Source organism: Mustela nivalis (assembly GCF_964662115.1).
Source record: "Mustela nivalis genome assembly, chromosome: 13".
NCBI lineage: Eukaryota > Metazoa > Chordata > Mammalia > Carnivora > Mustelidae > Mustela > Mustela nivalis.
In genome coordinates this window covers 30,224,711-30,251,459 of record NC_139032.1, presented here as the reverse complement: position 1 = coordinate 30,251,459, position 26,749 = coordinate 30,224,711, and the positions used below count along the sequence as shown (strand labels likewise).

Sequence of the window (26,749 nt, the reverse complement as noted above, 5' to 3'; positions counted from 1 at the left end):
TACTGTTTGTATTTTGTCTTTTTTGTACATATGCCCAGAGAATGTCAAGACTGGGAGCTTTTTAGGAAATGAAAAAAATTAACTAAGTCTAAAAAATAGCTACATTTTTTATTGCTTTGCTTCTAGGCACCTATAATTTACTTTTAATTTGTGGCCATAAAAGAGAAGGCTAGAACTGAGGTCTGTAAAAGCTCCCTCAAACATCTCTAGCAATGAACCTTAATTATGACCTTCAACACTTGTGCTGTTTCAGTCCTGAACCTCTCAAGCAAAACTGATAATCGTGAGAAAACAAATATTAAATAACATAAAGAACAACCAAGACAGTATTCTCCTTAAATCGCAAAATGCCAAGTAGTGTGCAAGGGAAAAGTTTTAAACCTTTAGAAGGATCAAGGATTCTTCTGGCAGAAAATTCAGTCAGACTTTTCTTAATTTTGATGACATGTTTTATGTATTATTCAAAATAGCTTTAGTTCCACACCACTGACATCTTTTACACAGTAAAAAACAAAAACAGCTCAGCTGATCTTTTAAACAGTTTATGCAACAATTTCTCAAACCTAAATCAAACCAAAGGATAGTCCAGCACTGAGTTACAAGGGTATCAAAATATATATCATAATGAACTTTTGAATAACCACAAAAGAAAACTTTAATATGTAAATAAGTCAAACACAATGATTAAAGTTCCTATATCAAACTATCCTCGCTTATACATCAGCTTCTTTCACATAGTTTTCTTTTTTTTTGCCCCCCTCAGGAATGAGTCAGATACTTTTAGAAATGATGCTAACTCTTAAAATCACTAAACAGATTCTCAGCAGATGGTGGTAGCTGGTAGCAGGGGAAGTGATTTTTCAATCTCTGAATCCCTACCAAAAAATAGCCAGCAATTAGTGAGCAAAACGAAAGGCCACAGACAACACATAAACAAATTAAGTAATAAGACACCCTAAAATACAAATAGACAGCATGGGTGCAACAAGGGAGCAACAAGGTGGCATCTGATCTGAGAACAGAAGAGCCTAGAACAGTCGACGAATATGTCCTGGAGAGCATGGTGGGCCACTTGGAGATGAGCAGCTAATTTGGGAAGTCCTCCAAAGCTGAGTAGGTGCAGGGGGCTTACAATAAGAAGACCTGAGAGAACAAAACAAACTAGCTCTTAGGAACTCTCCAAACTGATCCACCAGGGCTCCCAAGTCAGGGCCACATGATGAAGAAAGACTGCTCGGAGGGAGTAAAAAAGAACAGGATAGGAAGATTGGGAATGAGGGAAAGAGAAGGTGTAAAGCAAAGCAGTGGGTACCGACAGAGGCAGGAAATCCCATAATAGTTTTGAACACTGTACAAAAAAACAGATACGGATCTTTGTGAACTTAGTAAAAAATATCCTAAACTCTGCCTCACTTAAAAAATTCAGGGAAAATAATTTCTATAAGAATGAGCAAGAGGGTCAATCTCAAAAAAATTATTATGAGAAAAAAAAATAAGCAGCAGAATGAAAATATGCCATAAACATGTGCTCACAAAGCAGATTAAAATTGTAACTGATTTCAAAATGAGGTAAAAAAACATTAAGAAAATGGTAAGATACATAATTCTGACGCCAGTCAGAATTATAAAACTCAGAAATGGATGGACAGGACTCAGGAAAGGTTTGGAAATTTAAAAAAAAAAAAAAATTCAAAAATGAAGACTAAACTGCAGGAACATAAAAGGGAACAAATAATAACTAATGCTTTAAGAAAAATGGAAGGATATTTTTAAAAAGCAAAAAGAAATGGAAAAGAAAAGATTTGAGACAATGTGACAAATAATGAAGACAGGCAAAGAAAACTGAATATTTGAGTAATAGGAGTATCTGAAGAAGAAAACCAAAGCAAAGGGATATGAAAAGTAACTAAAAATACTAGTACAAGAAAGCTTTCCCAAGAGAAAAACCGAGTTGAAACTATATTATGACACTACTGACCCAGAATAACCAACACTGGTATGGGCTGAATGTTTGTGTCCCTCCAAAATTTGTATGTTGAAGCCCTAACCCCTAGTGAGATGGTATTTGAAGGGTAGGCCTTTGGGAGATAATTAGGTCATGAAGGTGAAGTTCTAAAGAATGGGACTACTGCCCTTAAAAAAAGAGACCCAAGAGAGATTCTTTCTTTCTTTTTTAAAAAGAAAGAGAGGGGAGAGGGCCAGAGGGAGAAGCAGACTACCCATTGAGCAAGGACCCGATGTGGGGCTTGGTACCAGGACTCCAGGGTCATGACCTAAGCAGAAGGCAGACACTTAATGGACTGAGCCACCCAGGCGCCCAAGAGAGGTGATTCCTGTCTCCACCATGTGAGGACACAGCAAGACAGCAGCCTTCTGTAGGCCAGGATGAGGTCCTGATCTTGGACTTCCACTCTTCAGAACTATGAGAAATAAATGTTTAAGCCATGCAGTCCACGGGAGTTTGTTAAAGCAAGTCAAACTAAGACAAACGTTCAAACACAATGTAGTACATTTACTGGACAAAAATGAAAAGAAAAGAAATTCTTTGGACATCCCGGGGGAAGAAAAAGAACATGTAATACAACACTTCATGCCAAAAGAAAATGAAGCCTCATATTTAAAATACTTAAGAAAAGAAAGTGTGAGTCAATGATTTGATATCTGGCAAAATGACTTTTAAGTATAAAGGGCACAGACTGTTACCAACAGGAATCTCAGGAGGTGTTATCCTCAGGAGCACTTCTTGAGGGATCTACTCGAAAATAAGCTTCTGACAATTACACGCACTGGTGAGACACTCACATAAGGACGGAAGAAGACCATTAAATTTAAAGTTACCTGTAGGTCAAGACTAAATGAAGTCTTGTGGGGGCTGTGACTCAGATGGGGTACTTGGAGGGGGTTCTGGGGTGGATAACAAGTTCACTATGCTGACCTGGGTGGTCTTCCCTTTACCTACCTTCCACCCACTTCCTCATTTGTGCCTCACTACAGCATCGTGACTATAGAACTATTTTACAAGCCAGTTCAAGCATCTGTATCTTACAGAGCTATCTGAATGCACAAAACAAATAATGTAACATAAAGTTTTCAAAATGTATCTATAGTTACCTAAAAATTTATCCATTGACTCATACACCTGCTCTTGATTGACAATTTTCTCATTTGAAAGTTTGATTGGTTTTCTTGGCATACAAGTGCCATTTTCCTTATGGTTAGGCAATTTTGAAGAGAAATTGATTCTATCTTTTATAGTTTTTGGTGGATGGCTCTGTTTAGAGAAACTGATGTGGCGAACAGTTAAATCATCATCTGAAGATGAAAAATCATCAATAGCCTGAGAGTTACAATCTCCATCTGCTGTATACAGTTGATTTGTTTTCTTCATTGTTTTAGAAAAAGTGAGAAGTTCCTTTTTATTTTCCTTTTTTCTCTTAAACCTCAAAGAACTGGTAGTTCTTCGCTTTCTTACTCTTGACTCAGAGGAAATTTCAATGTCATCAGACTCATCACTAATATCACTACTGCCTTTTCTTTTCATAATAGATTTCAGGCTCATGTTCTCAGGATTTAATTGTTTTGAAATTTGTCTATTTCCTTTGACATCAGTCTTTCTATCATCACCATTATTTCTTATTTTTACAGGATTATCTGTTTCAGAATCTTGAGATCCATCCACAAGTGGCTTAAACTTTATACCATTCTTAGGGCATCTCTGAGTCGTATATTGTGTAGGAAAGATGACATCACTATCTTCTGATTCTGTGACATTCAGTAAAGTGCAATGGTGGTCAGCTGTATTTTTAAAATGTTCCTCATCACCAGACTCTGAAGAAATATTTCGTTTGAAAATTTTCTCACTTTTATCAAAAATACATTTTTCATTTGGATTTAGGATACTAGCTAATTTCTGGTGTTTTGAGGTACCAAGAGAGTCATGACATTTCTGATAACCAACATCTTTGGCTTCTGTTGAAAGACATTTGGGCTGTTCATCAGAACTTTCATCATCAGAGGCAATATTTCCATCACAATCCTCAACTGCTTTGTATTTTGTTTCAAACAATTTAGAGAAACCACAGTGGAGTAGGGTAAGCTGTCCAGGAGAACCCAAAGCTTTACTTGAGTCAGATGCTTTGTTTTTAGCTGTCTTTGTTCTTGAGCTCCCCACTGATTCATCATCACTAAAATCACTGCAGAGATCACATGCTTCATTTGTTGGCAACTCCATAGGTTGTTCTAGACTTCTGTGTTCTTGACAGCCAGTCTCTCTAGACTATGTAAGAAGCAGTAACAGAAACATTAGAAAATGTCAAGATAATATCAAATCTATCACACTGGAAGGGAATTAAATTTGGGCAGATAACTAATATATCACTTGGCATTTTCTGAAAGTACAGCATTTTATAAACAAATGTAAAGGATTCAATATTACAGTCTGGTACACTGTTTTTTCAAGTTGAGTAACCTTCCAAAATAACTAGAAGTTTAAACAGAATACCACGTAATCAATTTATATGTAAGGAAAACACAGAGCAGAGCAGTCAGCTTCTGAAGTGTAGGGGCTGATTCTGGTCTCAGAAGTGAAAAGTACACAACTTGCTTACTGTAGTCCACACATTTCCAACCACACTTTAAGAAAAAAACCAAATTTGTAGGCATTAACAAAGTAAAGAATTCACAAGTGGAAAATGGTTCTAATGGATTAAAAATAAGAACAAGATTTGATAGAATCCTGACCATCAGAAATAAAGAAAATATTTTAGATATTCTAAAGTAAAATTTTCTACAAATTTAAATCCAGTATTTATTCTTTTTACATCAATTAGAGCTAAATATATCCTCTAGTTTCTTAAGACCAAGGCTTTATTAGGAAAAGATTTGGGGAAAGTATTATCCAGTAATACTTTTTTTTTTAATCCAGTAGTACTTCTGCCAACATTTGCTACTCATGTATTTCTATAAAGTTAGAAAAATATTCACTCCATGTTCCAAATCATTAAGCTAGTTTAAACATATAGTTAAATCTCTAAAAGCAAGAAAAAAAAAATCCCCAGCAAAAACAAAAACATAAACCTTCCACATGTAGATTCTTTACTTTTAAAGAGGCCTTATGATGACAATATAGATTTTGTAGTACGTGAGAAGACCAACTACCAAAAAGATCACAAGATCAAAGACTCAAATAAAAGATATTTGAGTCAGAGAATAATTCTGATGTTTGGATTTAATAATCTTAAACACACACTGGTTACTATCTTTCCATTTAAGTTTTTTGGTTAGTGAAAAACTGTTCAGTTAGGTTGGATTGTTCACTTATACAGTGTATTTAATTTTGGATTTATAGTTTGGTATAGTTAAAATTCCAGTTTGGATGTAAATGACTGCTGATTGTTCTTGACTTTGTTCTTATGATATAAAATGTGAAATTAGCCTAAATTGTTCATTTAACTGACAGTCCTCTGACTTTGTGTCCTTGACTTTTTTAAAGACTTTTTTCTTCACACATTGAAAAATGAAGATAAAGGAAAAGAAACTTAAAATTGTCCCAATACCAATTGTCGCAAGAGTCCTAGGCTACAGATTCAAAAATTGCTTACCGTTTCTTGTTTGTGTACCAGAGGCTCCTCTTTCAACCATGATGTGGCCGTCATGATCCCTGCTTCCACTTTGCCTTCTCTCTATAAAGAATGCAAATAACTGTAAAATATTTTACAATAGCAGTGGCAGGCTAAAACTTGGAACTAAGAAAGGCAAACTGAGAGCGGCTTGCTTTAGCCTTTTTTTTTAAATAGGGAGCGCTGTGGGACTTTGCAAGGCATCCTTATTTAGGGGCCATGCTAATCTTCTCTGGGTTGTTCCAGTTTTAGTCTATGTGCTGCTAAAGCGAGCACTGTTTTAGCTTTCTTAATATTATCTTTCAATTTTGTTTATTACTATAAACTTATATACAGTTTACATAACATTTTAAAATGTTCATAATTCTTAGGTAATAGAGAGGTATGGTGGAAGTGTGCTGGGCCCATAAAGTACTCTTATTTCTTGTCTTAAAATGTCTTTTTCAGGTAGAAAATAGTACTTTTCAGCCAACTCTACTAACAGTTCTAGTAGGGGAGAGAGAATGGAAAAAATGTTACATATTTACCCAATAACGATATCCCTAGTAACTATGTCTACATAATAATTATAGTAAGGACATATTATTAGCATATCAAGTAGTACAGGTAATGTTGAATATTGGGAACGTGATATTCTAGCCTATACTGCTTAGTGTACATATTCACTAAAATATGCTTATTGATCCCTTTGGTCAATAAACATCAAATGAAAAGGTCCATTTAATATGAAACTAAAAAACGATCCTAATTGTGTAACAGCCTTGTTAGATCTTTTGGGAAAGTATTTATTCTTTTAAAGCTTTTGATATACCATTCTGCAAAGGTACTTAATGGCCTAGATTCTAGACCATTAAATTCTCCTTCAAAAGGAAGTCAAATTATTTCTCCTTTAAGACTTTATTTGTGGACTGAACAAGGGGAAATACAGATGCCCAACTTACAAATACACATATTTACCAATGGCATGGTTCCAGCCACCTGGTAGCCAGGGCAACAAGTCAGAATCTCCCTTCCAGAACTGTGGAGAATGATAAATAGTTCTTTGAGATCTTTTCTTCCAGAACTTAGAGGCAATTACTGCGGGGGTGGGCAGGGGCAGGGAAGTCTCCATCCCAGTACTGTATCTATCCTTTCTGAAGCCAGATGGCTACTACGGATGGAACAGGCAGTGCCAGAAATTCTCAATCCCGTCAGAACCCCTTTGTGATAGGTAAGCAGCCACTCTGGTCTTCTGTTTCTCAGGCCAAACACCTTGGAGTCATCCTTAATGCCTCTTTTTTTCTCATACCCTGTATCTAATGCACCAGCAAATCCTGCCAGCACCACCTTGGTAACATACAGGATCTGGCCAGTTCTCACACCATCCACCACTGTTGCTCTGGTCTAAACCACCATCATCTCTTAGCTGGATTATTGCAGTATCGACCTACCTGGCATTTTCCTTCTGCTTTCATGTTTCCTCTATAGTCTAATTCTTCATATTTAATCTCAATTGTAGAGGTCAGACTATGTTTCTCTTCTGTTCTTGTTTTTCTTCTCACTCAGAGTCAAAGTCACAGTACCCCTGTGACCTGGCTTCCTGTCATCTCTCTGGCCCTCTCTCTTGCTCACTCCACTTCAGCCACTCTGGCTTTCCTGCCATTTGGAAATTCTGCTGGGCATGCTCCTCCTGCAGGGCTTTTGTATTTGTTCCTCTGTGTAAAACACATCTCCCTCCTTCACCTCTTCAAAGAATCAATTGGAACCTCCTAGTGAGCCCTTCCTTGGCTACTCCAGCTAAAACTGCAATGCTCTTTCGGTGACAGTCTTCCTATTTCCCTTCCCTGCTCTATTCTTTTTTTTTTATTAGAATATATTTTGCATATGACATTATGTACACTTAAGGTGTACAGCATGTTTTGATACATTTATATATTGTAATATGGTCACCACCACAGCTTTAGCTAACATCTCTATCATGCCACAGAATGGTTTTTTTTTTGGTAGTGAGAACATTTAAGATCCACTCCATTAGCAGTTTTGACAACAATCCTGACACTGGGCATTAGATCTCCAGAAGTCATTCATCTTCTACCTGCTCTATTTTTATCCTTAGAGCCTATTGTCATAACAGGCTATATCATTTTTTTGGTTTATTATTTGTTTCCCCAAAATAGAAGGTAAATTTTTTGTAGGTAGGGCTTTTTGTCCATTTTTTCATTTCTGTATGCCTAGCTCTATGATGTATGCTAGCTGACATTTAGCATATACTCAGTAGACATTTTTGAAATTAGCTCTCTAAAGGGAGACCATGATATAAATATAGATAACAAAGTCAGTGCAAAGTAAAACTAAATAGCCTGGAAATCATCAGATTAAAAGTGCTCTATATGAAAATGTCTATGTCTTAAAACATTTTAAAAGGAATTTTCTATAACCTTTAAAAATTAAAAATGTATTGTAGGAAGTGAAGTAAATCTTTTACTTTGTGATATATGCTTCCATTATATAGGGCTTGGAATAATAGTATTTTAAAACACTGTTAGGCCAAAAGCAGCATGAATCTAACCATGCCTGAATAATAATAATAATAATAATAATGATAATTATGATATAATTATAATAATGATAATTATTATTATTATTATTTATTTTTTTAGGGGAAGAGATATTTATTCTAGCCTGTAAGCATCTGGCTTGAATAATTTTAAATTCTGGCTGATAACAAATGAGCAATTTTAATTCAAAATTTAATTTAATATTGGGGTGCTGGTAATGTGCCTAGTAAGAAGCATATTTTACCACAAACAAGATAGAAGACATGGAGAGTCCTGTCATTAATAAACAGTCCTGGAGGAGAAACAAGATATACTTAGGACAACCAGAAAAGAAGAGAACTTTCCACTTAATAACTTGTCATACTGAGTGTCTTACCTAACATTTGCTTAAGAAATAGGCTGCTATTCTTTTTTTTTTTTTTTTTAAGATTTTATTTATTTATTTAAGAGGCAGAGATCACAAGTAGGCAGAGAGACAGGCAGAGAGAGAGGAATGGAAGCAGGCTTCTCGCTGAGCGGAGAGCCCGATGTGGGACTCGATCCCAGGACCCTGGGATCATGACCTGAGCCGAAGGCAGAGGCTTTAACCCACTGAGCCACCCAGGCACCCCAATAGGCTGCTATTCTAATATAGACTCAAATATTTGATAAATGAGAGAAAAAGGCTTAAGTCATATATTGCTAACATACTTTATAGATAATAATTTCAAATGAGAAACACCAATATAGTTGGTATGTTAGGTATTACTCTGAGAAGGAAGCAGGATTTGAGGGGAGCCTGGAATACTAACAGGGTTACTGATTATAAAAAAGGAATGGGAAACAACAAGTCCATGAAAGAGATGGCATATTCAAGAAAAAGACAGGGGGATCTAATTTTATTTTATTTTTTTAATTTATTTTAAAGTAATCTCTACACCCAACATGGGGCTTGAACTCACAACACTGAGATCAAGAGTCACATGCTCTTGCAACTAACCCAGACAGGCGTCCCAGGACAGGGAAACTTCAAATGGGCCACTCAATTCAAACCAAATAGTTACTATAAAATAAAAATTCAGCAATATACATCAGACACTGTATAATAGTTGCAATATTCACAGGATATACACAATATATGCCTTCCTCTTAGCCATCTTGCTTAACATACTTACTGATATTACATGTTCATTATTTAAGTGTTTTCGTCCACCTCTCATCAAGATGATCTAAGTTCTTTAAGGGCAGGGACCAATTGTTCTTAACCTATTTTTATGAAACTGACTAAATCAATGAAGTACATGAAGGTTTTACTACAAAGTCTTGGAGGTTAAGGGAAAGTTTTCTGAGGCTCATTTTCCTCATCTATATGATTAGGGGATTGAAAAAGATGCTATTCCAGGATTTTATAATACTCCTTTCAGTATCAACTATAAAACAGGCTAATACTCTTAGTATCCTGACATAGCAAAGAATTTAAGAGATTAAAAAAAAAAAGATAGAAATTTCTGTTTGAAGAATAAGAAACATCTGTATGCTGAGGATGAACACAACTGGGAGAGTTTGAAATATTGGTGTGGAATTTTTATTGGGAACAGAAAACAAAAATGTCCATGAGACATGAGAGTGCATCTCAGGGAGTATTTGGTAACTTTTAATCAAAACACATTTTATATTTTTGTTTATTTAGGAAAGTGTCTTTCTCTCTCTCTCTCTCTCTCTCTTTTTTTTTTTTTAGTTTCTGACTTTAGCAGCTGTTTTCAAAATAATATATTTCTCTTTGCCAGTGTGAAAATGGTCTTGGAGGTCATACTATCTACTGTATGTATCTGTGTTTGTGTGTATACCTTATTTACAATTACATATGGGCAAATCTTAGCTTAGAGGTACAATAATTCACTTCCTATTTTTCTAAAAGTCAAAATTCTAAACACAAGGCATTTTTTACTAAGAAAACCCCAAATTCCTCTGAGAAGGTACCAGCAATTGTATTTCAAATTTCCTGAGGGAGAAAACTGTATTTAAAATATTACTGAAAAGGTCAGGGAACAATTTCACACCTCAAGAATGTCCTTTGTGAGACAAGACCCTTGGGACCTTAGTTTGAAGAGATTATAGACCCCAAAAAGCTCTCCTCGATGCTCTTTTGATCCTTGAACTGCTTCAAAATATCGCTTGGCATTTTCACTTCCAACCACCACACAGTGAAGTTGCTAAAACAGAAAAAACACAAGATATTTTTGAAGTGTTTGCTCCAACAATATGTCAGAATTTCCTGGCATTCCCTGTATACACACAGCTTTAGCTGGAGCAGGCAGAGTCTCCTTAGGGAGGAAATTTTATTTTAATTTCCCTGGCAGATGTTGTCATTATGGTGAAATAATAGTAATTGGGCCAGTCTTATTGAAGAAGAGATCTTACATTTCCAATTTATCTGTTTTCTACCAACTGAGTCAAGAGCCCATCCACTATGTAATATTCACCTGATGTAAAATGTTTAATGATAAAAACATACATTTGAATACACTTTTCACCTTTCCAGACTCATTACAACAGGAACTACTAAGACTGACAAAAATATCACTAATTCACCAAAGTTAAATTCAACCTGAGTAACTACATGATAACTAGGTTGCTGTCTAACTAACTGGCCATTGTTATATTGTCAACTAACAGCAAAACCCAATCGTGTTTAGAACATTGCATCTTTGGGCGCCTGGGTGGCTCAGTGGGTTAAAGCCTCTGCCTTTGGCTCAGGTCATGATCCCGGGGTCCTGGGATCGAGTCCCACATCGGGCTCTCTCCTCCACAGGGAGCCTGCTTCCTCCTCTCTCTCTCTCTCTGCCTCTCTGCCTACTTGTGATCTCTCTCTGTCAAATTAATTAATTAATTAATTATAAAAAATTGCATCTTTGAAACACTTTTGAATACAGAAGGAACCCTGATGGACATATACCACTTTAGTAACAACAATAGTTTATTTCTTTATTGCTAGATATTTTACTAAATGCAATGTAAATATAATCAGATTAACCCCATATATACCTTTAAAATTTCTTGGAAGAAACAAAGAAACAAAGAGCAGAAAAGAACTTCCATCTATCACTGATGTAAGGATTAGTAAGAAGTGATACCATATTGTGATTTAAGTTTGTACTGTAATACATTACTCTAGGCAACTAAAATAATTCTTATTAATAATAGCTGTTATTTATTGAATACTTACTACCTGTGTAATATTTGTACATTCTCTCATCTAATATCTACCTAGAAGACATTATGATCTCCTTTTTAGAAATAAAGACTTAATTTAGAGAAATTAAGTATCTTCTCATAGCTGCCCAGATAGGAAGTGTCATTTCTAGAATTTATACCTGATTTGGCTAAATTCAAAATTTATACTTGTAACAACTTCCCATCTCCAGGATGTCCCTTTTAAAACAAGACCCTTGGGAACTTAGTTTGAGGAAGCTTTAGATCAATATCCAAGTTGGATCAGTTGGTATCAGTATTCCAGAAACATAGGCTATAGTTTGGGAAAAATGAACTGCCATAGCAACTGATGTACCTTATGGTCTGGTTGATGATTTTATACTTTACTACTTACTGATTCTCCCTTAAACACTGTATTGTCAGACTCCAAACTACTAAAGAGAATCACCAAAGTAACTTTTAAGCATTAATGTGCATCTTTATAAATTCCCTACCATAGAAGGGAGTTGAGGGAAATTCGAAGGGGAGATGAACCGAGAGACTATGGACTCTGAAAAACAACCTGAGGGTTTTGAAGGGGCGGGGAGTGGGTGGTTGGGGGAACCAGGTGGTGGGTATTAGGGAGGGCACGAATTGCATGGAGCACTGGGTGTGGTGCAAAAACAATGAATACTATTACGCTGAAAAGAAATTAAAAAAAAAAGAAGAAGAAGAAAATTGTTGTTGAAATATTTGACTTGCAGAATAAAATCATCATTTATGCAAAAAAAAAATTCCCTACCATAGTTTTACCACAAAATTTATAAAAGGCACACTATTTTGTATGTAAAATAAGTTTTTCAAAGTGGCTCCAGTTAAAAGTGAAGGTCAGATACAACCATCTATAGGCTGCTATAAGAAAACAATGTTAGAATTAAAGAGGGTGAAGAGATAAAAAATAAGTAATTGGAAAATGTAGCTCAGTATCTGGCTTAAGAAAAACCCATTTGAGGTTAGAAAATGTTTGGATTTCTTCATAACAATGTACAGGATGTACAAGAGGTAGAAAGAAAAGAAGTCACGTTCACCATGCTAAGGAACCATCACTCTTTCTTCTATCTTCAAGGCTAGTAGCATGGCATCTTGATATCATCCTGACCCTCTGCTTCTGCCGTCACATCTTCTCCTTCTCTCCTTTTTCTTAACCTCCTCCCAACTGCTCCCTTCAGTGATTACATTGGCTCACCCAGAGAATCCCGGTGGGTTTGTGGAATTAGGATATGGACATCCTTGGGGGAACATCATTCAGCCTATCATAGGAAGGATGTGTAAAAAGAATGACAGATGCTTGACAAAATGGCACAGAATCCACCTTGAAGGGGTTCTCATTGGACCAAAGTGAGAGCATTTTAACATCAAAATGTACAGTGAAATTCAACAGGTTGTAACCTGTTACTAATACAGGATCCCATGAGTCCATACAGGTTATATAGACAAAAAGGGAAACTCTTTTTTTACAGTAGAATAGGAACAAGGAAGAAGGAATAATGGAAATTTAAGTCACTATCTGACAATCATCATAGTGTAGCTGCTTCAGGTGGGAATTACCAATGAACACTAAGGCTGATGGGTACAGGCTTAACAAGGAACAGAAATACTGGCAAAGTCTCAGAGGATGTTCCCATAAAAGATCTATCAATTATAAAGGGAAAAAATGGTGACTGCAGTGAAGAAAGCTAACAGACTTGAAACTGAATGGAAATAAATAGTGGACCTACTTTAAAGGTGAGCTAACACAAGGAAAGGCCTTACTCTTTAACACTGTGAAGATCATGAAAGACAGGGCAAGCTTGGGTAACTAACTACTCTAGGTTAAAGAAAACTAAAGAGACATGAAAAGAAATACTCTATAACCACAATCCTGGTTTGGATCCTAAACCATAAAAGAAAAAGGAGACAAAAAATTGCCAGGAAAATTGGTGAAATCTGAATGAGTTTTGTGGATTACAAGATAATGTTGTATCAATGTTAGTTTTTTGATTGGGATAACTACATTCTGGAGAGGAGAGGGGGAAAAGCAAGTGCAGAACAGCACACAGAACTGAGTATTTATATGCATAAAACTACTTCTTTATGTACATATAAATAGAATAGTGTCCTTCTTTGAAGGAAATACACACTAGAGAACTAGAAGTGATAAATCTGCAGCTTTCAAACGGTTCAGAAAAATAAAGATCATGACTGAAGGAAAGAGAAAAGCAAATGTGATAAAATGTTAACAAGTGGGGAGATTAGGTGAAGTTAATTGGGTGTTCTTTTTTTTTTTTTTAAGATTTTATTCATTTATGTGACAGAGAGAGACACAGTGAGAGAGGGAACACAAGCAGGGGGAGGGGAGAGGGAGTAGCAGGGAGCCTGATGTAAGGCTCGATCCCAGGACCCTGGGATCATAACCTGAGCCGAAGGCAGAAGCTTGAGTGAGCTACCCAGGTGCCCCTAATTGGGTGTTCTTTGAGCTATTCTTGCAATTCTTCTGCATCTACAAATGTATTTCTAAATTATATATATCTAGTCACCTTTCATATATATATATGTACTTCTTCATGTTTGTGTATATATACATATGCATGCATACATATATATTTGTATGTATATATTTATGTATATGTATATGTTTGTGTATATATACATACATATACATATTTTGTATGTGTGTGGATATATACACACACATCATAACACACATAGGCACATGCACGTGCACACACACACACACACACACACACTTCTTTATGTTTAGAGGATTTCATGTAATCTAAAATGTGGTATTCAGAAATTAAGGTGAATTTAGAATACACAAAATGCTCCAAACATGAAGGAGTACAGTTTTTTTGTAGCTGTTTTATTTTTTAAAAGTATAAAATGTCTTAATGCATTATCACGACAAATGCAAACAAAATATCAAAGTTAAAGTCCCCCTTGAATAATACAGATCATCCTCTATCAGTCTTAGAAACACTGTAATGTTTAGGTATATCCTTCTAGATCTTTCTCAATGCAGTAAGAGCTGTTTATATATACACATAGAAATAACTTCAGGCATCAACATAATTGATATACTTGTTCTGCAAGTCAGGTTTTTTGGTCCCACTTAAGAATGTCTTAGCAGTCTTGCCAGGTCAGTACATCTGCTGATCCTTTGTTTACCCTATACATGGAAATTTTCCTTCTAGACACTTTTTTTTTTCTTTTAAAGATTTATTTATTTACTTGAGAGAGAGAGAAAGAGAGAGAGAGACTCCACACTGACTGTGGAACCCAATGCATGGCGTGATCCTAAGACCCTGAGATCACGACCTGAACTGAAACCAAGAGTCAGACACTTAATCCACTGTGCGACCCAGCCTCCCCCCAAAAAACTCTTTATATTGACTATCTAGACATTTAAAAAGGGCATATCCAAGATCATTTCTTGGTTCATATTCATGTGTTTTATTCTATTTCTTAGCTCTGTCTTTAATAATGTGCATGTGGTATTTTCTGATTTCTTGTTTCTAAAAATTATTTTAATTTTGTTATTATTATTTTCAATTATCCAACATATAATTATTAAGGAGGGCATGTGTGCTGAGGAGCACTGGGTGCAAATAATGAATTGCTGAACACTACATCAAAAACTAATGATGTCCTAGACATTTTTTAATTTGGCTTCTAGGTCTTTTGTCATACAGAAGTTTCACATAAAAATGTAGTTAAATTTACAATATTGGCCTTTGAGGCTATATTATTTCCCTATGACTGCTGTAACAAATTGCCACAATCTGGATGGTTTAAAACAACAGAAATTGATTCTCTCACAGTTCTGGAGGCTAAAGTCTGAAATCAGGATGGTGGCAGGACCACACTTCTCTCAAGTGAAGACCCTTGGTTCCTGGCAATCCTTGGCATTCTTGGTCTGAAACTGCATCATTCCAATCTTTGCCTCCTTCATCAAAGTCATTCTCCCTCAGTGTCAGTTTGTATCCAAATTTCCCTCTTGTAAGTATATCAGTTATGGATTAGGCCCCACCCTAATCCAGTATGACCTCTTTTTAACTTGATTACATCTGCAAAGATCCTATTCCAAATAAGACCCCTTCATGGTTACACACAGGGGTAGGGCTTCAACATATTTTTTTTTTTTTATGGAGGGAGCACACAATTCAACTTCTAACAGAGTCTTTATTAAATATTTTTACATTCATGCTCATAAGAGATATTGGTTTGTAATTTTCTGTTCTTGTAATATCTTTGCCAAATGTTGGTATCAACAATTTTTTATCTTTCTAAAATAAGTTATAAGGGTTCCCTCCTCCTTTGTTTTCAAAAAGAATATTGTTTGATAGAATTCACTGTGGAAGTCATCTAGGTTAGGATCTTGTTCTATGAGAAAGGTTTGAATTAAAAATTCACTTTCTTTGACAATATAAGGCATCATTTTCCCTCATTTGAAATCACTGCTCCTAAGTATCCAGAATCACTAATAAGTTAGATATTTATCTTATCCTAGTACTATTATAGGTAATTTTTTTTTTTTTTTCTGCAGAAGGTTCATCTCTGGAAATTTAAAGGACTTTGCACTTTATCCTTGGTGTTTTATAATAGAAAGATGGTGTAAGTGTGGATCCATTTTCATCCATCCTGTTTAGCACTCATATAATTATATGGACCTATATAATTCCTGGACTCTTGTTTTCTACTTTTTATATGCTTCTTCCTTTATTTTGAGTTTCTTTCTTTCCCTTCCTTTTATTCCCCTCTTCAACTATAAGACTGGTATTCGAACTTCTGGACCTAGAATTCATTTCTCCTAACCTTTCTTACATGTATTCTTTGTCTTTTTGCTCTGTAATCTAGAGCAATTGCTTAGTTCTCTCTTTTAGATGAAAACATTGCGCTGTGCTACTCAGCATATCTCTGGAGTTCTTCATTTTCTGGATGTTAATGGATTCTTTTTCTTATTTCTAAGATCCAACAACCTCACTCGCCTTTTTTTGTTGTTGTTGTTTTAAATATCTATTTGTTTGAGAGAGTGCAGGGGCAGAGGGAGACGATCCCCAAGCAGACTGCCTGCTGAGTGCAGAGCAGTCTTGGGGCTTGATTTATACCATGACCAATGAGATCATGACCTAAGCCAAACTCAAGTGTCAGACACTTTACTGACTAAGCCATGCAGGCATCCCTTCAGTCATGTTTTGAAAATATTACTTATATATTTCTAAATGTTTATTTTATTCTTTTCTATTAATTTTTGTCTTCTCTGATGTTAATTCTTCCTCTTCCTCTTCTCCTTTTTGAATGCCTAAAATAGTTCTGATGGCTCTTGTAACAAATTATAAACTTGGTGGCTTATATTAAAAGAAATTTACTCTTACAGTTCTGGAGTCCAGAAGTCTGGTATCAGTATCACTGGCTGAAATCCAGGTTTTGGCAGGGCCAATCTCTCTGCAGATGCTCTATTGGAGAATCCATTTCTTGCCTCTTCTAGCTGCTGGGGGCTGCCAGCATTCCTTAGCAAGTGGCCACATCACTCCATTCTCTGCCTCTGTGGTAACATTGTTTTCTCCTGTGTCAGATTTCCCCTTGCTTCTTTCCCTAAGAATCTTATATAAGAACCTTTTAAGAACCTACCTGGCTAATCCAGGCTAATTCCCCGCCCCCCCCCCCAATTGCAAAATCCTTAATCACATCTGCAAAGACCCTTTTTTCTCCACATAAAGTAACATTTACAGATTCCAGAGATTAGAACTTGGTATCTTTGAGGACTATTTTCATAGTGTTTCTTTTCTTAAACTGTTCAACAATTATTTTTTTTGTTGGGTATTCATCTGTCTTCAAATACCCTACATTCTTATCTCCGCCTACTGCAGTGATCATTCAGAGCAGGCGAAGTGCAAGTATTTAAACTGCTGGGCAACAGGAGGGACTTTCTTCTCAATTTCAGCAAAATATGGAGCTCTGTCTTCTTTGCTTCTAGTATTTCTATTTATTGTTTCTACTTGACAGCAGACACCACTGTTGGCTTTAATTTGCTGCAATTGGGTTTAGATTGTATGGAGCTAATCCATCTTGTTAGATCATCAATTATAACCCAAAGAGGGGGCATCATAGTCATCCTAAGACTCCCTGCCTTTTTTTTTTTTTTTTTTAGTATCTGCTGACTCTAACTGGGAATATCCAGAAGCTGTACCTTTTTTAATAGTCTCTTTCTGAGTTTACCTTGGCTTCTTCCTTCAATCTGATGTCCAAATGCCTTTTGTCTTTTAGGGTTCCTTATAACTTCTGGGCCCCAAATAGAACTCTTCTTACTTTCTAAAATTTTTACAGTTTTTTTAAACATCATTTTTGGTGTTTAAGCTGGTTTAGTATGGTTGTTGGTTTAGTGTCTGACTCTTGGTTTCAGCTCGGTCACGACCTCAGAGGTGTGGTATTGAGCCCCGCATGGGGTTCCATGCTGTGAGCAGAGTCTGCCTGAGATTTCCCCTCTCCCTCTGGCCCTCCCCTCACTTGTGCGTACTTGTTCTCACTCTCTTAAATAAATAAATAACATTTAAAAAAATCACTTTTGGATTTCTTTTTCCCCAAGGAATTTGAGGAATACTCAGAAAGCTAGCTAGAATGTGTATGTCATGTGCACTCTTTGTTCAAATGCCAGTCAACCTTTAAATCACATCTCTTGCCTTTTCCTCACACAACTGCCATTATTATCCTGATTTGTGCCTACTAAATTATATGGCTGAATCTTTCCTAAAGGGCTCATGCTGAAAAATATTTTAATAACCAAGTAGAGCATACAAACTTCTGATAATGGACATTATCCTCATCTTCTGAAGTAATAGTATTATATATGTATTATATATCTGTGTATTATATACACAGATATATTATATATCTGTGTATTATATATCTGTGTATATAATACATATATAAAGAGAGAAAATTCATATATATATATATATATATATATATATAGAAAAGGGACAGAAAAATCACACTGGATTGTGACAAGTCTAAGACAGTATTCTAAAAAACTGCTCCCAAGATGAAAAGAGTAATGTTCTACTTTTTTCCAACACTTGTTAAATATATCTGAACAAAATAATGTTCAAGTAGTTGTGCTATACCAAAGAACAAAAAGATGAAAGGTTTCTTATACAGCTAAGTGCCTTAAGAAAAAACAAAAACTGCTGTGTACAATTCTATTTTTAGAATTAAGAAAACAGCATAAATTTAAGATTGGATCATTCTTAGGTTAACTACCACCACATGTGGCAGATGTTTGCTCTTAAATAGATGCCAACGGGAATATATAGGGAGTAACTCAAATATAACATTTATAATTAAACTTGAAACTCATTCCAGATCTTCTCAAGTGAGCAATTATAAACTAAATACATTTTGTTTATTTAGAGCCATAAATAGTGAGGTAATTGATACCCTAAAGATATTAAAGAGTTAATAGAATTTCAGATAAACACTAAAAGCGCCAGCAGAGCAGTTAGTACACTTGAGTGCTATTCCTGTTATTCCATTTACTTGGGTGTCCCTGAGTCCCAATTTCATTATGTACAACATGGAATGGTTGCATTAGATATGTGTAAGGGATTTTCCCCTTAGTCGTCTTCATGCCATGGTACCTACAGAAAACAGTAAAATGAACACTTACCTGGAAAGGTTTCTTAAGGCTGGAAGTTGGTTTAGGTAAACTTGCTGCCCAGAGAGCTGTGAGATCAATGTGCCAGTGCACCTGTCTCCCATCTGTGGCATAAAGTCATGTCTTGACCCCCCAGGGGGGGAAGCTGTGACCTTGCTAATCAAATTGTGGTCTGTAGTAGTGTTGGCACTCATGGGAGCTTGTTAAAAATCCTGGGCTCCACCCAGAGCTACTAAATCAGAATCCATAGTTTAAAGATCCTTACATAATTTATGTACACATTAAAACTTAAGAAGTCCTACTCAAAGAAAATTTCAGCTCTAAATATCAATGAATGTAAGAATCCATCTGTTTTACAGAATATATTTGAAAATATATTTCATAATATTAAATTCCATATTATAGTTAGAATAAAATGAAAAACATATTTTTACACAAATTTCTGAAATTTTTGAAATAGATAAATGTTTACTTCTTAATTAGGAAAAGGAAAATATATTTACCTGTTTGTATACCTGTCGCAAGTACATGATTTCCTCCACAGTTCCCAAAGATATTAGCCTAAACACTTTCACATCCCTGCACTGCCCAATCCTATATGCTCTGTAAAAAGATTAAAAACAAAACCAACAAAAATCAAATGAAACAACTTGGGATCAGGAGATAGCTTTAGGATAGAAAAATGGAATGTTACTAAAATATTTTTAAAGATTATTTATTTATTTATTTGAGAGAGAGAGTGAGAGACAGAGCAGAGAAAGCAGGGGAAGGGGCAGAGGGGGAGGGACAGAGGGAGAGGGACAAGCACTGAGCAGGGAGTCCCATGTGGGGCTCAATCCCAGGACCCTGGGATCATGACCTGAGCTGAAGGCAGAAGCTTAACAGACTGAGCCACGAAGGCATCCCTGTTACTAAAATATTAATTTAGAAAGAAATGTAGGCACAGTTCATTGTATGTTAATTATATGTATCTCAATGAAATTGTTTAAAATGGGGGAGGGGAAAGTGCAAATTTGCAGCCTTAATTTCAGAGATTCCTGTCTGACTGAATCCCTCAGTTGACTAGCACCCCAGGTATTTTGACATGGACCATAGTGCTATTTAAAACAATAACCCGATTTACCATACTGGTTAATGTAGGTCTAGGCCTGGCAGCTTCCCTCAGGTAAAGGCTTTATTGGATGCTATGAATGAAGTCACCTGTTTGTCTTTTTTTAAGATTTTATTTATTTATTTGAGAGAGAGAGAGAATATGAGCAGGAGGAGGGGGCAGGCAGAGGGAGAAGCAGACTTCCCACTAAGCAGGGAGCCCCATGGGGCTCAATCCCAGGAACCTGGGATCCTGACCTGAGCCGAAGGCAGATGCTTAACTGACTGAACCACCCAGGTGCCCCAAGTCACCTGTTTCTAAATATTTGTTACAGTCATGGGCTGGGCAGTGAGGATCAGGGGCAAGGCCATACCGCCTCATGCTTGAAACTGTTAAAACTTGGGGGAAATTTAATTTAACCTTGTAAAGTCACTCTGTGTTGTTGTATCTCGTTCTCTCTCTGCCTCCTTCACCCACCGCTCCTCATAGAAAAGGGCTTTACTAAAGAGTATCCCAGGGCAAATCTTGCAGGTGCAGAGGGGAATGTGGGATCCTGCGGAACAGCACAGCCAGGGTTAAGTTACTGCCTTCTCACTTTCATCCTGCAGCCCAAATACAGAGGGACTCACAATCCCTTTCTCTCTCACAGTGGAACGGAGTCTTAAAACTTTTTTTAAATGGATCTAAGGAAACGGCTTTTGGATGTGTGCTCAGTCAACTGGTGAGTAGGACAGATTCTGTTAGAATATATATTCTTAAATCTACACAGATAAAAACCTTATAACATGTTACTTTGGACCTATGCTTCATCAGTTTCATCAATTAGGAAGAGATATATGTTAGGGGCGCCTGGGTGGCTCAGTGGGTTAAAGCCTCTGCCTTCGGCTCAGGTCATGGTCCCAGGGTCCTGGTATCAAGACCCGCATCGGGCTCTCTGCTCAGCAAAGAGCCCGCTTCCCCGCTCTCTCCCTGCCTATCTCTCTGCCTACTTGTGATCTCTGTCTGTCAAATAAATAAATAAAAATCTTTAGAAGAGATATATTAAGTGATGGTCTTCTTACTATGAAAACAAGTGTTGGGGAACTGTTACAGTATGGAGGTCTAGATCTTCATTTCTCTCCTTGATTCCTCCTGCCAGCATCAAGTAAAGGGCAGGGAGGGAAAGAGAAACGCTGTTCATTTAGTTTTATTGGCAACTAACTTAAACTGAGTATGAAAACATAGTACCCTGGGATAAATAGGATATTAGATTTTTTTTTTTTTTTTTTTTAAAGATTTTATTTTTTTTTTTTTTTTTATTTGACAGAGAGAGATCACAAGTAGGCAGAGAGGCAGGCAGAGAGAGAGAGGAGGAAGCAGGCTCCCTGTGGAGCAGAGAGCCTGATGCGGGACTCGATCCCAGGACCCTGAGATCATGACCTGAGCCGAAGGCAGTGGCTTAACCCACTGAGCCACCCAGGCGCCCCAGGATATTAGATTTTAATGGCCCAGATGAAAAAGAACAAGATTACGACAAATGTTAAGATTCAAAAAAAAAAAAAGAGAGAGAGAGAGAGAGAGATTTCTCTGTGGCTTTCATTTGATTATTTTCCTTTACAGCTGTCAGTGGAGAGAGGCTGGTTAATGTGTGGGCTCTGCAAGTCAGGGTAAGTGAATTCAAATCTTGAAATCATTGGCTCTGACCTTGAACAAGTTACTTCAATTTATTGTGTCGCACCTTCCTCACATGTAAAATGGGTATGATAATAGTGCCTACCCCATAAAGGTTTTGGTATCAGGGTAATGCTGGCCTCACAGAATAAATTAGGAAGTGTTCCTTTCTCTTCAAGTTTTAGTAAGAGCTTCAGAAGGTTTGGTATTAATTCTTCTTTAAGTGCTTGGTAGAATCCCTCCATGAAGCCATCTGGTCTGGTTTTTGTTTGTTGGCATTCTGATGACTGATTCAATCTTTTTATTAGTTGTAAGGTTTATTCTTATTTTCTACTTCTTCGTGATTCAGTCTTGGTAAGTTATGTTTCTTGGCATTTGTCCATTTCATCTAGGTCATCCAATTTGTTGGTGTACAACTGTTTATAGTACTGCCTTACAATCCTTTCTATTTCTATAAAATCAATAGTAATGTCCCCCTTTCCTTCAGATTTTAGTTATTTCAGCCTTATTTTTTTTTCCTAGTCAATCTAGCTAAGGGTTTGTCAAGTTTGTTGATCATTCTGAAAAAGAATCTCTTGGTTTTGTTAAATTTTTCCCCCTGTCTTTTAGTCTCTCATTTATCTCTGATCTAATCTTTATTAACTTCCTTTTGCTAGCTTTGGGTTTAGTTTGTTCTTCTTTTTCTAGTTCCTTAAGGTATAAGGTTTGAGTGTTGATTTCAGACCCTTTTTTTGAAATGTGTTTACTGCTATAAGTTTCTCTTTGCACTTCTTTCACTTTTTACCATAAGTTTTAATACACTGTATTTTCATTTTCATTTTTCCTAAGATATTTGCTAATTTCTCTTGTGATTTCTTTCATAACCCATTGGTTGTTTAAGAGTGTACTGTTCAGGAGTGGTTGTTTAAGAGTGTAATTTTAAAAAATTATTTACTTTAGAGAAAGAGAGTACGAGTGAAGGTGGGGGAGAGGCATAGGGAGGGAGAAAGAGAATCCCAAGCAGACTCCACACCCATGTGGAGCCCTACTTGGGGTTCAGTCTCACAGCCCAGATATGACCTGAGCTGAAATCAAGAGTTGGGGCACTTAGCTGACTGAGCCACCTAGGCGCCCATCATTTTTTTTTTTTTTTTTTTTTAAGAGAGAGCATGCACAAGTGGGGCTAGATAATGGCGGGGGAGCCAAGAGGGGGAGGAGGGATAGAAGAAGGAGAGAGAGAATCCCAAGCAGGCTCTATGCCCAGTGGGAGCCAACTCAGAGCTTCATCTCAAAACCCTGAGATCATGATCTCAGCTGAAATCAAAAAGTCAGACACCTAACTGACTGAACCACCTAGGGGCCCCATTTAATTTCAACATATCTGTGGATTTTCCAGTGTTTCTTCTGCTGTTTTCTTTTTTTTTATTATTAATTTTTTATTTTTTATAAACATATATTTTTATCCCCAGGGGTACAGGTCTGTGAATCACCAGGTTTACACACTTCACAGCACTCATCCAAGCACATACCCTCCCCAATGTCCATAATCCCACCCCCTTCTCCCAAACCCCCTTCCCCAGCAACCCTCAGTTTGTTTTGTGAGATTAAGAGTCACTTATGGTTTGTCTCCCTCCCAATCCCATCTTGTTTCATTGATTCTTCTCCTACGCACTTCTGCTGTTTTCTAATTTCATTTTATTGTGTTTGGAAAAGAAGTTGTAAGGTTTCAATCTTTTAAAATTTATTAACATGTTTTATAACCTAACATATGGCCTATCATGGAGAATGTTCTATGTACACTTGAGAAAAATGTGTATTGCGCTCTTGTTGGAAGGAAGGTTCTGTACATGCTTCATAGGTCCAATTTGTCTATAGGGCTGTTCAAGTCTTTCCTTCTGGATCTCCCGACTGGATATTTTAAACATTATTGAAAATGGGGTATTGATGTCTCCTACTGCTATTGTAGAACTATTTCCCCTTTCAATTCTGTCAATATTTGCTTTAATATTTTAGAGCTCATTTGTTTGGTGCATTTATGTTTATAATTGTTATAGCTCTGGATGAGTTAAATCAAGAACTATCATTGTGCTTGGTAGACTCCATCAGGGAATTATATCATTATATACTATATATCATTGTGTATTATCCTTTTTTTTATCTTTTATAACAGTATTCAAAAGTTTATTTTGTCTGATATTAGAATAATCATGCTACTCTCTTTTTTATACTATTTGCATGGAATATCTTTTTCCATCCTTTCACTTTCAACCTCTGCATGTCCTTAAACCCAAAGTGAATGTCTTATAGACAGCATATAGTTGGTATATGGTGTGTTGTTGTTGTTTATATCTATTCTGCCAATCTGTATCTTTTGATTGGAGAGTTTAACCCAATTGTAACGCAACTACATTTAAAGTAATTAATGAAGGGCACCTGGGTGGTTCAGCTTTAGCTCAAGTCATGATTCCAGAGTCCTGGGATTTACCCTGCATTGGGCTCTCCGCTCACCTGGGAGCACGCTTCTCCCTCCCACTCTGCCTACTTGTGTTCCCTCTGTCAAATAAATAAAATCTTTATTAGAAAGCAATAAAGTAATTAACAATACAGAAGGACTTACTTTGGCTATTTTATTTGTTTTCTGCAGGTCTCATGGTTATTTTGCCCCTTATTTCCTCCATTACTGCCTGCCTTGTGTTCCACATTATTTTTTTAGTGACAAATTTTGATTCCTTTCTCATTTCCATTTGTGTATAGTCTACAGATAGTTTCATTGTGAAGATTATATATAACATCCAAAACTTACAACAATTTATCTTAATGATACCAATTTAACATCAATTGCATTAAAAAAAAACCTCCTTTACAGCTCTGCCCCCCACTTTTATGCTGATGTCACAAATTAAACATTTACATATCATTTATTCATTAACACAGATTTATAGTTTTATGCAATTTGTCTTTTATTTCTTTTTTAAAGAATTTTTTTCTTTTTTAAAGATTTCATTTTCAAGTAATCTCTCCACACCCCAAGAGCAAGGCAAGAACTGCATATTCTACCAATGGAGCCATCCATGCACCCCTGTGTTTTAAATCCTATAAAAAGTAGACTTACAAACCAAAATTAAAGTAATACTGGTTTTTATATTTAAGAATTTTATATTTTCATAGGGCCTTGAGTTACTGTTAAGAGTCCTTTAATTTGAACTTGAAAGTCTCTTCTTAGCATTTCTCGTAAGGCAGGTCTAGTGATAACAAACTCAGCTTCTGTTGTCTTAATTTCTCCCTCATTTCTAAACAACTGTTTTGCTGGATACAGAATTCTTGGTTGATTTTTTTTCCTTTTGGTACTTTAAATCTATCATTCCACAGCCTTCTGGCCTATAAAGTTTCTGTTGAGAATCTGCTGGCCTTCTACTGGGCATCCCTTGTATATTACAAGTCATTTTTTTCTTGCTGCTTTCAAGGTTCTCATTCTCTTTGTCTTTAACTTTCTAAAACTTGATAACATGTCTCAGCGTAAGTCACTTTGGGTTTTCCTACCTGGAGTTTGTGAAGCTTCTTGTATTTGTATATTCATGTCTTTTCCCAAATTTGGGTCATTATTATTTCAGTCATTATGTCTTCAAGTAACTGTCCTTTTCTCGCTCTTCTTTTGGATTCCTATAATATGTATTTCAGTCTATTTGATGTGTCCCATAAATTCCTTTAGTTATGTTCATTTTTCTCTGTTGTTTTGATTTTGGTTTTTGCTGTTGTTGTTTTGATGGGTGTTTTGGTTTGGTTTGGTTTTGTTTTTTGCTTGTTTCATTGTTGTTTTTGTTTTTTATCCTCAGATTTGTCTTCAAGTTTGCTGATCCTTGTTTTGCCTGTTTGAGTATGATGAGTCTTTCCAGTGATTTTGTTGTTGTTGTTGTTGTTTACATTCAGTTATTGTATTTGTCAGGTTCAGAGTTTTTGCTTTATTTGTTTTTTATATATAACTTCTATCTCTTTGCTGATATTCTAATTTTGTTTATATATTGTTTCCCTGATTTTCTTTATGTCTTTGTCCATAGTTTCCATCCAGCTCTTAGAGTTAGGACAGTTGTTTTAAACTCTTTGTCACCTAAGTCCTATGCCCATGTTTCTTCAGGGATAGTTTGTGGAGATTTTGTTCCTCTGACTGTACTAGGTTTTCCTCTTTCTTTAAATGTCTGATGTTTTTGTTTTGTTTTGTTGTTAAAAAAAAAAGGCCACTTGATAAAATAGCCACTTCTAGTCTTTGAAAGCTAGTATGGAAAACACACATTAATTAGCAGGGTATATCTTAAGTCTTAGGAGAAGATCAGGGTAAGGATTAAAACCTACTTTGGTCATTTCTGGTCATATGTCCTGCCTGGGTCTGTGTATATGTGCATGCTTTTAAATGTCTTAATTTCCCAAAGAGTCTCATTTCAGTGTCTTCTCAGAGCCTTAAACATATTCTATCATATTCTTCTACTGTAATATCATGTACCAGGGATAGAATCCCACTGCAGCTTTCATGCACCATGGGGCCTATCACTGCTTTCAATAGCTTCTGCTAGTCTGAGATCCAAACTATGCTACCATTCCTCCTCTAAGCACTGTCAGGTGAGATTGAAACAATTCCCTTTGGCAGCTTACAGACAGGTTAAAAGTTGCAAAGGTGTTTCATACCTGAAAGGGAGGGAACTGGGAATTTGTTGCTTCCTCCTGGTTGTACTGCATTAGAGAATGGGGCTGAGGCAAGAATGAGTAAAGATGCCATGAAATTTCCCAGTTTTGAATATAGCTTCTTCTTCACTGGGAATTTGTTTAACTAGTATAGTTCTCTGACTGAATTAAAGGGATCCAATGAAGTTATTTTAATCAGTCTCTGTTTTTTTTAATCCACCCATAGGGAAACATGTACCTAGAGCTTCTTATTCTGCCATTTTGCTGGCATCACTTTTTGATTTCCTCTTTAATACAAGAGTTATTTAAAAATATAGTTAAAAAATCCATATGGCTA

At 36.2% G+C, this 26,749-nt stretch overlaps 1 protein-coding gene across 2 annotated transcripts in view; it reads right to left on the bottom strand.

The window, feature by feature from the left end:
* Window positions 1–26,749, bottom strand: part of ERCC6L2 (ERCC excision repair 6 like 2) — a 153,701-nt gene that overhangs the window by 34,024 nt on the left and 92,928 nt on the right. For both annotated transcript variants that reach the window (XR_014302375.1, XM_082697236.1), the window contains exons 13-16: window positions 19,523–19,622; window positions 10,195–10,347; window positions 5,601–5,681; window positions 3,112–4,276 (exon numbers count right to left, since the gene is read on the bottom strand). Coding sequence is in view for 1 of the 2 variants with exons in the window: in XM_082697236.1 (XP_082553362.1) it covers window positions 3,112–4,276; window positions 5,601–5,681; window positions 10,195–10,347; window positions 19,523–19,622 (1,499 nt within the window). In the remaining variant the exon portion in view is untranslated. The remainder of the gene's footprint in view (window positions 1–3,111; window positions 4,277–5,600; window positions 5,682–10,194; window positions 10,348–19,522; window positions 19,623–26,749) is intronic.